General features: G+C 44.8%; 1 protein-coding gene across 1 annotated transcript; it reads right to left on the bottom strand.

Annotated features, from left to right (window-relative positions):
• Positions 1-568: 568 nt before the first annotated feature.
• LOC308592509 (leukotriene B4 receptor 1-like) lies at positions 569-2,936 on the bottom strand. Its single transcript, XM_081204053.1, has one exon. The coding sequence runs from the start codon at positions 2,823-2,825 to the stop codon at positions 1,815-1,817; it is 1,011 nt and encodes a 336-aa protein (XP_081060179.1). The 5' UTR covers positions 2,826-2,936; the 3' UTR covers positions 569-1,814.
• Between the last annotated feature and the right edge of the window lie 12,649 nt (positions 2,937-15,585).

Genomic DNA, 15,585 nt, shown 5'->3' with positions numbered 1-15,585 from the left:
TGGGAGCTGGAGCGGTATCCAACATTGGTAACAATATGAAAAACCCCTCCAAAATGGAACCAAGCAATATAACTTCTGCAAAGGAGGTGGGTCACAATGTAGCAGGGAGGAAGTCCCGCGGAACATAATAGAACTTCTGAGAGGACATTTATTTATTTATTTATTTATTTATTTATTTAACTAGTCTCCCACCTCTACTCCAAGGAGTCCAAGGTGGAGTACATGGTTCTTCCCCACTCCATTTTATCCTCACAACATGTGAGGTAGGGTTAGGCTGAGAGTGGTGACTGGCCCAGGCCACCTAGAGAACTGAATGGGCATTTGAACCTTGGTCTCCCAGATCCTGGTCCAACGCTCTAACCACTGCACAGCACTGTCTCTCACACTGGACACGCATAACTTTGCATTCTAAGAGTGTTTGATTTAGGGTGGCTCATGCTCTAAGTTTTTCTCTCCCAAAGTCGAAGAAGGGGAAACAAAACATCATTTGAAGTTTGGTCTGCCCACCCATATTTAATGATGTTGTTCCATTTTTGCATTTATAACAACAACGACAAAACAACCTATAAAACCCACACAGTAGACCCAAAACTACTTTAATTCTTCTGTTTTATTTAGATCAGTCCCCTGCCCTTCAACTGCTTACCGAAACGTTAAAATTACAACAATACTACAAAACTTGAAATAAAATAAAATGGCATGAGTCTAAGCAATCCTTTGAAAAAGAAAAATGTGTAATGTTAGAGAAAACTGCTTTGCAAAAATGTGTGTATTTGGGGGAAATATGCAAATAAATGTTCATATTAAGAGAAATTCACACTAAAATACTAGTGTATGTTCATGATAACTCCCCCTCCCCCCCCCAAAAAAGCCTGATCTGGAAGTGTGGGGAACTGAAGTCTGGAAAAATGAGAAACTGAGAGAAACCAAAATGGAGATATCCACCCATCCCTAGTACCCCCTTTAAGAAGGACCATGGCTCATTGGATAATGTGGATGCTTTGCATGCAAAAGGTCCCAGGTTCAGCTCTGCTTCCTTCAAATAGGGCTGCAAAAGACCCTGCAAGGAGACAACACTGAGCTAGTATCTTGCTTGGTATAAGGCAGCTTCCTAAGTGCCCTTGATTTTGCCCTCAAAGCTCTCCACTGTTATCCCCAGACATCTCCCTGCCCTGGATCTATGTTCCTCCATGGGGCTACCACCTCAAACCGCCCAACTGTCTCTTGCTTGCTTATTCTTATACCACGCCTTCACCCAGGTTACCCCTTCAACATGAAATACCTTCCTTGAACATCACCTTCTGTCTCAGGTGCATAGGAAGCTGCCTTATGCTGAATCAGACCCTAAGTTTATCTAGCTCAGATTTCACTAAACTGCCCCTCAGGGTTTCAGGCTATAGCTCAGTGGGGAAAGCATATGCATGAAGAAAGTCCCAAGTTATATCCTGGTGGCTCCAGGCAGAGCAGGGCATGTCCCCTGCCTGGAGCCCTGGAGAGCTGCTGCCAGTCAGTACTGACAATATTGAACTAGATGGTCCGACTCTGTACAAGGCAGCTTCCTCCGTTCCTTCTTACTCTTTTCAGTTTGGGTCTTTGGCACACTGGCTGCTTGCTTTTGTTCAGCCAACATGAATTGCCGGAGTTGGGTCTAGTTAGCTTGTCTAGAATAACTGTTTTTGAAGAGTCATGTTTCTGGATGAAGAGCTGGTCTGCATAGCTGTGCTTGAACAGATAAAGAATGAAGGAGTCACAGTAAGTAACAACAGTGCGGCCACCGCTATGGAGACTGACCTCATTTTCTCCCCTGGCCCTCATTAGATCATCTCTGTGCTTGTCAAACTCTCCTCTTTCGCGTTTGTGTTTGGTGCCTCTTTCGCAGTTTCCGTCCTCTCTGAAGGGCTCATCTGTTCAAACAGTCTTGATAGCCTGGTAAACCTCACACTGCTTTGGAAGTTCCTGGCAGCAAAGGCATAAAGGAGAGGGTTGATGCAGCTGCTCACGAAGACAAGCGAGCCTGTGATGTTGGCCCCCACTGCTGAAATCTTCTCCAGAGCTTCAGATGTCCCTGGATAGGACTCCTCCATCAGAGCTGAAGCAATGCTTATCAAGTTAAAGACGTGATGGGGCAGCCAGCAGAGACAAAAGGCCACAACTATTGAAGCGATCAGCTTTGCAGAGCGTTGCTTTGATGGAGAAGTCATGTTGCTGATTCTTCTGCCGACCAGCACATAGCAGATGGAGATGAAGGCAAAGGGCACGACAAAGCCCACAAGAGTCTCCAGCAAGAGACAGGCAGTCATTTGAGTGTTACTATCATAACTGTAATCTGCGCACTGAAGACCTGCCTCTGTGTTGCTGGTTTCCCGAAACGGGATGATGACGGCTCCAAAGGCAATGGCGAGGAACCATATGGCAAAGACCAACATCCTGGTGGTCATCTTCTTCTTCCAGCGTTGGACAGCAAAGGGGTAAAAGACAGCCATGAACCGCTCGAAGCTCAGGGCCATGATCAGGAAGATGCTTGCGTACATGCTGAAATAAACGACGAATGTCAGGGCTTTGCAAGCAACGAGCCCAAAGAGCCAGGTGTTGGCGAAGGAGTAGATCCAGATTGGCAAGGTGATGAGAACCAGGAGGTCAGCGATGGCCAGATGTAGGATCAGCATGACCGTTGGAGGCCTTTGGGTCATTCTGCCACAGATGGTCCAAATGACAAAGGAGTTCCCAGGGACCCCGACGATGAATGACAAACTCAGCACTGTGCAAACCAAATGCCTTGCAATGGACAAAGGCAGGAGATCGTTGCTTTCTTCAGAGGGATCCATTTTGACTGGCACTTTGGCTGAGCTTCTGCTAGTGGTTGCAGCTTCTATGTTCTGCAGTGAATGCCCGCTATTTGCTTCTGACCCTCCAAAGGCTGTCTGAATCAGACTGGAAGAGAACATGACCACAAAAGATAGCTTCTGACTAGACAGATAATCGTTTCATATCCTATTTTTTTTCTGCTGAGCTTTTTCCGTTTACATATTGAGAAATTGTCCACATTGGGTGTGTGGGTGTGTCACCAAAACCCAAGCAAAGCATGGCTATAGTTAAAAAGAAGTGGAAGCATGATGGTTTTTATCTGCTTCTCTTAAGCGTGTAGGCAGACACCAGTTTTCTTCTGGAGAGCTGGTAAAACCAGACTTGATGTAGGAGGACCCTCCCCCCCATTAATTGTTTTTATCACAAATTTTAAAAAGAAGGAAAGAAGAAGAAAATAACTATCGGCTCTCATTATGGGTACAATAATATTCATCTTACGAATTCATCATTGTGAATCCAATATATTCATCTAAATGTAAACATATAAAGCACGCAAATCTCCAGAGAGGTATCCACTCGAGACTGATGTTAATAAGAAATATGTTAAGAGGGTAGTAAGGTCCTCAGACCATTGACTGGGTGGGCATTTATCCTTCGAGGCCTGAAGTATAAGTTCCTTAGCAACCACAAGGGTTCATAAAATCCACTTTTGTTGTCCTGCCATTAATCCTCATGCTAGGGGGATACAGTTTAAAAGCACATGAACATCTGCAAATGTCAAGGATTTCTCCAGTACAAAATTTATAAGGACACCAGCTTCAGGCCAAAAATACTATATTATTGAACATGCCCGCAACAAGGGATTATCAGCATTACACCCTCAGCATCTATCTCTATTAAATAGTGCCTTCCCTGGAAACATTAATTTTTTTCCGGATCAGTCTCAATTTTAAATCTCAATTTTTTTTTGCAAATGCAATCGGAAGATATATAAAGAAATAGCACAAAGCGCATATATTATCCATGGCAAAATATTCATCTTAGGTGGTCTGTCCCCAATTACTAAATCTATGTGATGCTTAGCTTTCCAAATTACCGGAAATCTCCATTATCAACCTATTTTAGCTCATTTCAGTCATTTGTAAAATATCTTTTGGAACTGAAACGTCTAGGTATGCTATGACATTTTGGGCCCCAACAAAATCACCACTGTATAAAATCTTGCCTGACTCCTGGAGAACCCAGAAGCTTGCCACACTTTGTGGCATTTTGGTTGGTCCCAATAAACAAATATTTCGAAACAGCAGATTTCGTTATGTGTTGAATGGATGTGTGCTTCCACCTAGTGGCTCAATCTGAACCTAACAGCTACACTTAACTGATAATTAACTATGCATCATCGAAGTGGCAGTCATTTTCTTTCTTTCTTTCTTTCTTTCTTTCTTTCTTTCTTTCTTTCTTTCTTTCTTTCTTTCTTTCTTTCTTTCTTTCTTTCTTTCTTTCTTTCTTTCTTTCTGTTGTAATACTCATTTATTACAGTCAGATAAATGGCCATGATAAAATTAGGAAAATGGCGAAACTACTGAGCCATAGAAAACTGAGAAAATTTATCTAGTACAGTATTGCGACAGAAGCAGTTTGTATGAAAACGTGGATTCACAGAGGTTGCTACTGTAAAAACAGAATTGATAAGACGTGCCCTTTCTCCAAAAGTTCCTTTTCTAAAAATCCTTTCTAGCTGATTTTCTTTATACAGTGGTACCTCGGGTTAAGTACTTAATTCGTTCTGGAGGTCCGTTCTTAACCTGAAACTGTTCTTAACCTGAAGCACCACTTTAGCTAATGGGGCCTCCTGCTGCTGCCGCGCTAAGGTATCACTGTACATCCAAACTAAGTACAGATGGACATACAGTGGTACCTTGGGTTACATACGCTTCAGGTTTCAGACTCCGCTAACCCAGAAATAGTACCTCGAGTTAAGAACTTTGCTTCAGGATGAGAACAGAAATCGTGCTCCGGCGGTGTGGCGGCAGCGGGAGGCCCCATTAGCTAAAGTGGTGCTTCTGGGTTAGCGGAGTCTGTAACCTGAAGCGTATGTAACCTGAAGCATATGTAACCCGAGCTACCACTGTATAAGATTTTGGACTCCTGAGCCTCACTGGGGGATTTAAGACTAGGAACAGACGTTGCTATGTGGACTAGAGTCAGGGCTGGATTAAGACCTTTGGACAGAGCTGCAGCTACAGAGGGGGAGGGGGGCTAGCTGGTTTTTTTGCCCTGGGTGAAGCCTTCAGAGGGACATCATTGAGGCTCCCAGACTATATGTGTGTGCATGCAAATGTGTGCACAGGTTTGTGTGCCAAAGTGGGTCTTTGACCCGGGTGAAATAAAGCCTAGTTTCGCCCCTGCCTTGGATGCCCTTAGCACTTAAAAGTGCTCGGTCTTCTTTAGGCTTTAAGCATGCCAGTGCTAATCTTTATGTTTCCCCAAGCTTAGTGAAACATCCCTCCTGTGTGTGGGTGATGATGCTGTTTCAGTTGCATAAGCAACAAAACCCACAGCACAAACGTGAGGAGGAGTCATTATCATGTTTCCTCCAGTATTTTTTTTAAATTTAAACTTGTCCTGTCCTGTCCTGATGCTGTCAGGGTCTGACTCGGAATCTGTGACAATCAGGGGAAGAGGCTGTGGGCTTTACACAGCAGAGTTAGCTAGCATGCTGGTCGTGTTGGTGGATCTGTACATATGTACCTTTACTTCAAAGAGCAGAGGAACCACATATAGTAGGCAGCAGTGTTTAGCACTGCCTTGTGTCTGGAGACAATAAACACGTTTATTACTTTGAACTGTGTGGAAGAGGACCTTTTCCCCTTAACAGGGGACTCTGGAAGAAGCTGTTCCACTGAGAGCACTCTGCTGATATATCACACTGATTGGGGTGTGGTGAACTACCAACTGACTTCCACAGGTCACCAAAGTGCTTCATCTTGGTCAGAAGCAAGTTCCACAGGATGAGTTCTAGAGAACCAAATGATGGTTTTGCACTGCACATGGTATTTCATAATAGCATCAGGTGATGGTGGGAGCGAATGGTAAGAATCAGGATCCCAGTTGGTGTAGACAAGGGTGGCCCATCCTGTTTTGCCCCCTGAGGTGAAAGGAGAAGGTGCTGCCCTCCTGCGCATGTGCTGCCGTGCTTACTGGGGTCGCGCAGCTGCAGTTTCCAGGTTCTGGTGAGATCTCGCTGCCACAGCCACTTCTTTGGCAGCAGTGGGAGGGGCCCATGGAGATGTCTCTTGGATTTTGCTACCTGAGGCACCTGCCTCAGTCTACCTCATGGATGGGTCAGCCCTGGGTGTGAAGGAAGAAGTCAACTCTTTCCTCCTCTACTGCAGTTGATCCTGCCAACGGAGGGATAGGGTGGAATTTCCTCTGGTTTGCAAATACAAAAGGATTTTCTTCTGGACCGTACATGTGTGAGTCAGAGAGTCCTGTGCATCTTTTTAAAATATATGGCTGGATTAATGCATGTTCAAGGACAGTGGAATACATTGCCAGGTCTGCTGCATCTGGTCAAGATTTCCTCAGGCAAGTTCTGCCAGATCCAGATGTACCCTCTGCATAAACAATAGCTTGGCACAAAAATAGCTGACACCTGCACAGTGAGGGTACACCCTTGGGACAGGCCCTGCCAACTGGGAGGAGGCAGCCACCACAAATGGCTGGTGTGAGTGTGCGTGTCAGTGGCAGCAGTCCCTTGCCAGAGAGTTCTCCTTAGTCTCCTGTCTATTCCCAACCTTTTCAGCTAGTGCCTTGTCTGCACTGCTTGCTTACTGCTGGCCCAGGCTTGCTGGCTATCTCACTTTCCCAATATGTCACAGACAGCACTGTTTGGGAAAGGTCCCTGAGGCTAGGGTGGCCATGTTTCCCATGATTCAGAGGACAGTCTGTAAAGTCTGCTACTTGGAAGTCCTGTTTAAAGTGAAAGAACCCTGTGAAAGGTGACCTGGGTGGAATCTACACACATATAAAAAATGCTGTGAAAATACTTTTTTAAAAAAACATTTTGAAAAATGCATTGAAATTTGCATAGCTCAGTGTTGCCACTTAGCGTCGCCTCTGTATATTGCACTTTACAATTCATTTAAAATGTTTTATTTGCAACTGTATAGCTGAGTCCCTCCAGGGGCCTTGAACCGGCCCATCCACAGTTATCACCTGGACAGAACACACAGGTCACCCAGTCACAGCCCTCTCAACTATGGTTATATCAACAAAATTCTCTTTATGCTTAAGGTCCTGGTTGTTCCAACCTTTCTCTCTGTTTTTCATTTGTATGGTGGCTCCTTTCCACAGACTAAACTGTGTGCACATTATACATTCGAAGAACACTCTTTTCCCCAAGGACTTCTGGGCAACGTAGTTTGTTAACAGTTGCTGGGAATTGTAACACTATTGCAGGAAAACTGCAGTGCCCAGAACCCTTTGAGGGAAGGACTGTCTTTTGAATGTGCTCTAAAGGTATTGTGTGTGGACAGCCTAATAAGAATGGCGTCATTAATTCTCACCTCTTCCAAAGTGACCGTCTCTTTGGATTTAGCAACATTCTGGTCCTGACTAGGTTGAAAATGGCATAAGGCTACAGATATATATACACATTAAAAATATTTACCTCAGAACATCATTCAGAAGAACTATGTAATTCAACAAAATGTCAGTTTTTGCAACGAAACAGTACCTGAGGCCGTTTCCCCTGCCCTTCCAAAGTTGTTGAGACTTGTGAAGTTTCCAGCACCTACCTATCTGGGTGTATTTTATGAAGTCTCCTACCTGGAGATGCTGAGGATTGAGCCTTGGGCATTTTGCAGGCAAAGCAGATGGTGTCTCATGGAATTACAGTCCTCCTAAACTTGGGAGGGATGAGTTTTCTACTGCATATAAAAAGAGGCTGGAGTGGCCTCCCTCTGGAAATGTTGCTTAATGAAGAACACCTTTATTAGAGAAGCAGAGATATAAAAATGAAGAGAGCTGTTGCAGCAAGCCGGTAGACAGAACAGCAGGTGCCTCAAAGTTCTGACACAGTATCAAGATGGAGGAGGAGGAGTAATGCCCAGGGCCAAGGCAGGTGGGTTGTCAAGATAACAGTGGCCCACCCTCCTGGGTTTCATCACTTGCTACTGGCATAAAAGTTGCCAGCCAGAGGTGTCAACTGGGGGAATTAGGAGTAGTAGGAGAGAAAGGTGTGGTGTGAGAGGCTGTGTTGGAGATCAGCCCCTTTGAGTAGCTTTGAAATAATTATTTTTAAAAAGAGTTGATGGTCTTGATCTGAGTCGTATGTTGAATGAGGCAGGGACATCTTTGCCAAAACGAAGCTTTTGGGTTAGGATTAGGATTGGCCGAGTGGTGCAGAGAGTGGAAGAACAGGAAGTTGACAGAAGTGCCACTGCTAAATTCAATTACAGTGGTACCTCAGGTTAAGTACTTAATTTGTTCCGGAGGTCCATACTTAACCTGAAACTGTTCTTAACCTGAAGCACCACTTTAGCTAATGGGGCCTCCTGCTGCCGCCGCGCTGCCGGAGCACGATTTCTGAAGCAAAGTTCTTAACTTGAAGCACTATTTCTGGCTTAGCGGAGTCTGTAACCTGAAGCGTATGTAACCTGAGGTACCACTGTAAATATAAAATGTGTGTGGAACAGGAAAGCGTGTGTGGCTTTGAGATTTTGGAAAGGATTTTTTTTTTTAATCACTTAAGGTATTTCAGGGGAGGGCTGTGGCCCAGTGTTAATGTTAAGATGTCTGTTTAAACTGTAGTAATTCCTTTTAAATTTGCATGCATCAGTATATGCAAACTTAATGTGACACATTTGACCTCATTTTTTTATTTTTTTATTGGTGGTGTTTGTATAAGTGGCTGCCTTAAGGACAAGTGACAGGCTGCATCCAGTCTGGTAATTCAGAAGTTTTTGCAGGCCTGGTGTTTCTCCCTTTCTTCTTTACTTGCTGGGAAGATGTTGCTAATTGAGCTTGGGACCTTGGGGTGGGCAGCAAAGACTCCTGCTGCAATAATGGAATCATTTCCAGCAAACCCTTGTGATGTAGATCTCCAGGGGGAGTAGAGCTTAAAAAGAAATCAATCGGAAAGATGTATATGGAGCATCACACACACCGTATACATTAGCTGATGGTGGCTTCTGTTAATTCCATTATCTTCGAGTGAGGCTTGATTGCATCAGCTGGCAAACTGCCATGTTTTAAGCAGGACCAGAAATGTCCTGGGACACGACCTCCAATGCGCCCGAAAAAAGAAGCTCCACTAGTGTTGTTCTCTCCTTCTGGGCAGTGATATGGATTGGGCCCAGAGGGAGAGGCCAAATGAATGGGCAGTGGTGGCAGTATGGAGTAGTGGTAAGAGTATTGGATTAAGATTGAGGGAGACCAGGGTTCAAATCCCTGCTCAGTCATGAAGCTCTCTGGGTGACCTTAAGCCAGTTGGAGTCTCTTAGTCTGACCTACCTCACAGGGTTGTTGTGAGGATAAAATGGGGAGGAAGACAACCATGTATGCCACTTCGCGCTCCTTGGAGGAAAGGCAGAATAAAATGCAATTAAGCAAATAAATAAATTCAGAGAGTGGGATTTACACAGAGAGCACCTTATACAGGGGGCCCAATGTTTGGAGCAGGCATGGACCCTGACCTCTCCCTATAGACAATCTTTCGCCAATCTGGTGCCCTCCAGATGTTTTGGACTACAGTTCCCACCCACCCCAGCCAGCATGGCCATGCCTCCCTTTTTACATTACACCCCCTTCTTTTCCGTATCTCTTCTTAGATTATAAACCTATGGGCAGGGTCTGTTTAGCCACGTACCTACTTCAGATTATGCTTGCGTAAAAAGAAAGCAAGCTGGAATCCAAAGCTAGGGTTACAGAACCCTCCTAGAGCACCAGTGTCATGCTGCTACCCCTCTTCCAGACTCAGCTCCATGTTTTGGGGGTCCTCTAGAGCTGCCTCTGTATGCCAAGTACAGTGGTACCTCAGGTTACAGACGCTTCAGGTTAGAGATGCCTCAGGTTACAGACTCCGCTAACCCAAAAATAGTACCTCGGGTTAAGAACTTTGCTTCAGGATGAGAACAGAAATCGCACAGTGGCGGTACGGCGGCAGTGGGAGGCCCCATTAGCTAAAGTGGTACCTCAGGTTAAGAACAGTTTCAGGTTAAGAACAGACCTCTGGAAGGAATTAAGTTCTTAACCTGAGGTACCACTGTACTGATACCAGACTTGTGGTGTTCTTTCAAGACTTTCCTCCCAACCCATCATTTCCATGAAATTTTGGGCAGAACTCCTTAGTCCTTATCCCATACTGAAATGGAGCAGAAACACATCATTCTGGATGATACTTGTGAGTCCCCTTCAAACCTGTGATCCTGTGTATGTGACTTAGAACATCTGAGAGGAAACCTGGTGAACCTGTCATTCTAGGTCCTTTGTTAAGGTAATGTGCTTAGGTGGCCAGTTAAATCCTTTCATCAGCATCTCTGAGAGCTATGCCACCATAGCGACAACTAAGTGATGGTCCTCTCTAGGAAAGGGACACAGATTTTCTCCACCCTGCTCACCTGTTTGGATGTCACATCACCCTAGGATGAAGACCAACAAGCCAAAGGCTATGTGTGAGAGTCTTTGGCAGATGCTGGAAGTTGGGAAACACAGAGGCATGTCTGCTCAGTGCTGGACACAAAGCTGTTTCTTGGCACTTCCATGAAAGCCTAATGGTGAAGCAAGACCTGGGGATATTAAATGCTTTGGGCCCCTCCATCCTATGCTCAGGTTGAACATATGTGCAAATGAAGCCATAAAGACACCACAGTTTCCAATTACTGTACATTCATTCCAAGGTAACCAAACCCTGGACTATTGTCAGGACTCCTGGAATCTCACACTGCTCGGAGATTGGGGTGGCATGCAACAATATTTTGCAATGTTCTGCTACTTTCTCACAGTGATTGCTCAACTGCTTTGTTAGCTCTGCTCCCTTCCCAGCATTTCTTAATGGTCTCATCTGATCTCCTGCCCAGGGAATAGCGTTCTCTCTTGATCTGGAATACACTTTATTGTGCCCAAGGGTGTGAGGTGGGATGCTTCAGCCACACCCTCCAAATTCTAGCCTTGCCCACACTATTCCTGGGGGTGGGAAGTAACTAGAAACAGGTTTGCAAGGCAAGTTAGCACATGAGAAGTGCAAGAAGGGTACCCAAACGAGTTGGCTGCGAATGTAAAGCCAACTTCGGCATGCTTCAAAAGTGCTTGCCAGTGCTGCCAACTTTTTCTGACAGGCTCATACTCCTGTTCCTTGAACAGCACCTTTATCTGAAAATATTAGTGCGGGTTTGTGGGAAGCTTTTTTTTTTTAGCCTGTGGGCCACATGCCTGTCAGGGAAGCCTTCTGGGGGCCACATGCAAGTGGTGGGTAGTGTCAGATGCAAAAGCAGGAGCAGCAATGAGTGAAAATGTTTCTTTGTACAGCAGGGTTGTCATAGTTTTTCTGCACACACTTGCACACCCCTCTATTCTACACACACACACACACACGAAATCTCCAAAGCCATAGTCGTTTTCTTCTGTCACCCACAGCTACTATTAATACATTTCCACTGACTGAGAGGCTTCTTAGATGCTTCTGCCCATCTCCTCTGCTTAGCCAATCAAAATAACCACCACCAGCAGGCCCCACCCCTGTCTTCAGCATCTCCCTCACATGGAAACGGTTCCAAGAGTTAGAATCATAGAATCACAGAATTGTAGAGTTGGAAAGGACCCTGAGAGTCATCTAGTCCAACCCCCAGCAGTGCAGGAATCTCAACATGTGGAGTGGGGATGCCTGCCAAATCACTGCTGGAAGGGTATTTCACAGCATGGGACTGGTGGCACTAAATGTCTGACTTCTAATCGAAACCATTTGAGCTTTTAGAACATGGGAAACAACAGACAGCGCTCCTTCAGATCTCAGTGATGGGGTGGGATATAAAGGCTCAAATGAGAACAGTCTTGATGGTTAAAAAGTCCCATTCAAGGGGAAATGAATGTTTTATTTTTTTGAGAGTTGGGTAGATGAGTAGTTTGAAGTAGGTTGCAAATGTTACCTTGTGAAAAACTTGAAAGCAAATTCTGGTGCTCTTTGCAAATTTGAGGCCACGTGGCTCAGAGCAAAAGATGGGCGGGGCTCTTTCGGCTGTCCCCAATGAATCCACTAACGGTAGCTGTAAGTTTACTAGTCACCATCTTGCACAAAAATTCTTACTCAATAGACCTATTGCCCTGCATATGCTATGTACGCTTCGTCCCTCTTGTTTGTTGACCAACATGGCAATGAATTTCTCCTGTTGGTTTGCTGGTTTTGTCAGGACTGGATTTCATTCCACTGTTACCACATGGTTTATGACTAACTAAATCCAAACTCGGAGGAACCGATTTGGTCCTTGTTGTTTGTTTGGATAGCAGTTTACTAAGGGCCACTTGATTTCGGCCTAGTTCTCACTGACCTTTCCCAGGATTCAGCATAGAGCTGTGTGCAAATGGCCTCTCAAACTTCTCATTCGTGGCAGAGAAACTGGGGGTGGGCAGGGAAATGGGACCGTTTTACTGCATTTCTCCAGGATGGGGAGAGGCCACCAGCTGTATTGGCAACCTTTCCACCATTTTGTATTCCTTACCACAATGCCTCAGAACTATCATCATTACAGGGTGTTGTGTTTGTGTCTGTGTGGGGAAATGGTGGCTGCCACAACTAATGATGAGGATGATAATAATAATAATAATAATAATAATAATAATAATAATAATAATAATAATGACAAACAAGAGCTTCCAGAAATGTGTAATAGGACTGGGCAGGCCTGGCATCAGAAGCTGGTACTGTTGGGCAGCTGATGTTGGCCCAGGCCTCAGGAGGGCTCGACACTACTCTGCCACCAACCCAAAGTGCCACCTCTCAGTGCTGGAGGCTGGGTGAATGTGACTAGCTCCTCCTTTTTTGATTCCCCACACAATGCCTCAGGGAATCTGACATGGCATCACTCCAGGACAATGCTTTTTTAAGGCTCCAAGGGCTTTGTGGTTGAATTGAAATGGCAGGTGTCAGCAAAATCACTGCTTGCCAGCTTGACTGGGTTGTTTTTGCTCTTGCTGCTCCCACCTGCCGCCACCAAGGCAAGGGGAGGGTGATGGGTCCACCTGGTTAAGGGCTGACCAAGGGCTAGGAATGGGTGGATCCCTCAATTGTAGTTACTCTCAGTCTCATTTTCCAATCTTAAATTCAGTTCTCCACCCTTCCAGATCAATTTGCAATTAAAAACAGTCCCCATGAAAATTCACTAGCTTTTGGACTACAACTCCAGCATCCAAACACTGAGAAGCCTAAAGACAGAGACTTCAGATGAAAGCAATAATGCTTAGTGCAAGTTGAACCAAAGGGTTATGGTGCAAGGAAATGCAAATCAGTTTTCCGTGTTTCCAGCACCAGCTTATATCCTGGTTTGGAGAACAGCTTGAGTCAGCTCTTAGGCAACATAATGAAGATTGCATACATGCACTTGTCTGAAATGTGGAGTTGATGAGCTAATAAATACTTGATTGAGGAAAAACCCTCAAGGTCTCACGCTGAGCAGTCTCTAAATTCAACCACAGCTGAAAAGACAAACATCTTTCCTCATTAGCTGCTTCTAAGTTCAGTGGTTTCCAACCATCTCATTTTTTTCCAATCAGTAGTTTCACCACATCTAGTCAGGGGAAGAGTCTTCTCAGAAGCCATATGTCAGCCAATCAGCCCCAGCTAACAGGATGTGAGTTTTAGTCTAAAACAACTTGAGGGTACCAGGTTGGCAAAGTCTGCCATATGGTAACCTGTTCTGACAAATATTAAAGGGAGTTGTTTCTCCTCTAGGTCAGACTGAAGTCAGGAGTTCCCATATAAGACAATATGAGTAAGTCCTTGCAGCATGTTGACACATTATGGAATGATCCTGACCAGTCTTTCACCTTTTCTAGGATGCTCTGTTCCATTGCCCTCTGTCCCAGATTTTCCATTCCTAGCTTAGGGAGTTTTTTCCTCCATTTTCCCTATTAGATGAACTCCATTTCCTTCATTAGATTAACTGAGCAAACCTTTTTTTAATTGTCTAGAAAATTCCCTTGATTTTTTTTTAATTAAAAAGACTAGCTTTTAAAAATTACATATGGTACGTCTAGCACCACCTTAGAAGAGGCTTTCTCATATCTCTTTGGCCCACCCTACATTTCAGTGTGGTTTGCCCTTTCCCCCCTTTCACAAAGAGTCAGCATGGGGGCCCTAAGCTAGATCTTTTATTTATTTTATTTATTATAGCATATCTATCCCACCTGTCCTTCAAGCAGCTCAAGGTAGCGCATGTGGCTCTCCCTCCCCTTATTTTATCCTTGCAACAACACTGTGAGGTTAAGTTAGGCTGAGAACAGTGACTCATCCAAGGTGATCCAGTGAGCTTCAAGGTTGAGGGGAGCTTTGAACCCTGCTGTCCCAGGTCCTTGTCTCACACTCTTAACCTCTACATCATACCGCCTCTTCTAAGGTCTGCTTCCTGTTCTGTCTTTGGCAGAGGCCACACTGGTAACAAGCAAGGTCTTTGGGGCTGAGGTAGCCTCTCATGGCATTCCCTTCTTTAGTATATTCATAGGATTCCTCCTGTGACAACAGGATTTTTGCAAACTTGCATGCTCAGAGAACCATCCCACCTCTTTCACGATTCTACAGATTCAATTTCATTTTTCATTTGAAGCACATATAATTTAATAAATTGAATATTCAAAGACTAGTGTCTGCCTGCCTGCCAGTCTGCCAAATACAAATTAGGGTGTGCTTACTCTGGTCCTATGCTGCAGTTTCACCTCTGACTCCACTAATAATGGCATAGCTCTTGCTCAACTCAAGATACAGAGTCTTGTCATTTAAAAGGCTTTTCTTGGCAAGGGCCTTCTTGGCTGATTAGCAGTTATCAGTGACCCATTCAAGGCACAGGCACATGACAGAGTGGACAAAAAAAGCCAAAAAGAAAAAAAAGGGCAACGGATTCCACTTTATCTGTTGCTAGTTAAACACAAAGCAGCTCAGCAAGTCACATGCTCCATAAAATGAATGAATGAATCAATATTAGGTATTTCATTTTCCTGTTATATGAAATGCTTGGATTGGGGAGGAAAAGGTGGCGTTTGGGGGCAGGAATAGAACCCAGAGAGATGTGGGTGGGAAAAAACCCATCTGGCTTCCAGGAAACAGTACAGAACTGGTTACGGATGGGTTTATACTCCTACGCTGTGATCAGGCACACACAGAAATATGATAAACTGATGTCAGTGGTATTTAGGCGCACCCTAAATACTTTTTTGAGTCACACTCAGAGCTGACTTTACCATAAGGTAGAATGCAGCTCCTTTATCAAGTAAAAATGCAATTTCGCTACTCTGACAATAACAGAAAAGTCCTTGCACCTATGTATGGAAGGGAGGGGGGACCACAGGTCTGGGTATGTGTGTCAAATACATTACTCCGAGCCTCTGCATCTGCCCCTGGGACTCTTCCCACTCTGCACCTTCGCCAGCCCTGCTTCACACCCTCCTTTAGTGTCTTTGCCAGGCTGAAATGTGTCCTTGAAATGCCTTTTGCTTGCCTCCCAAACAGCCCAATACATTCAGTATTCACAGAAGGCTGAACGTCAGCTGGAAAAGTAAGAAATGCAGCCCTCG

This window comes from Podarcis bocagei (genome assembly GCF_964188305.1).
Source record: "Podarcis bocagei genome assembly, chromosome: 7".
Classification (NCBI taxonomy): Eukaryota; Metazoa; Chordata; class Lepidosauria; order Squamata; family Lacertidae; genus Podarcis; species Podarcis bocagei.
This window is presented reverse-complemented; position numbering and strand designations above follow the sequence as displayed.

Excerpts from the sequence above, each read along its gene's own strand:
- LOC308592509 (XM_081204053.1), bottom strand. The coding sequence starts at position 2,825 with ATGGATCCCTCTGAAGAAAGCAACGATCTCCTGCCTTTGTCCATTGCA.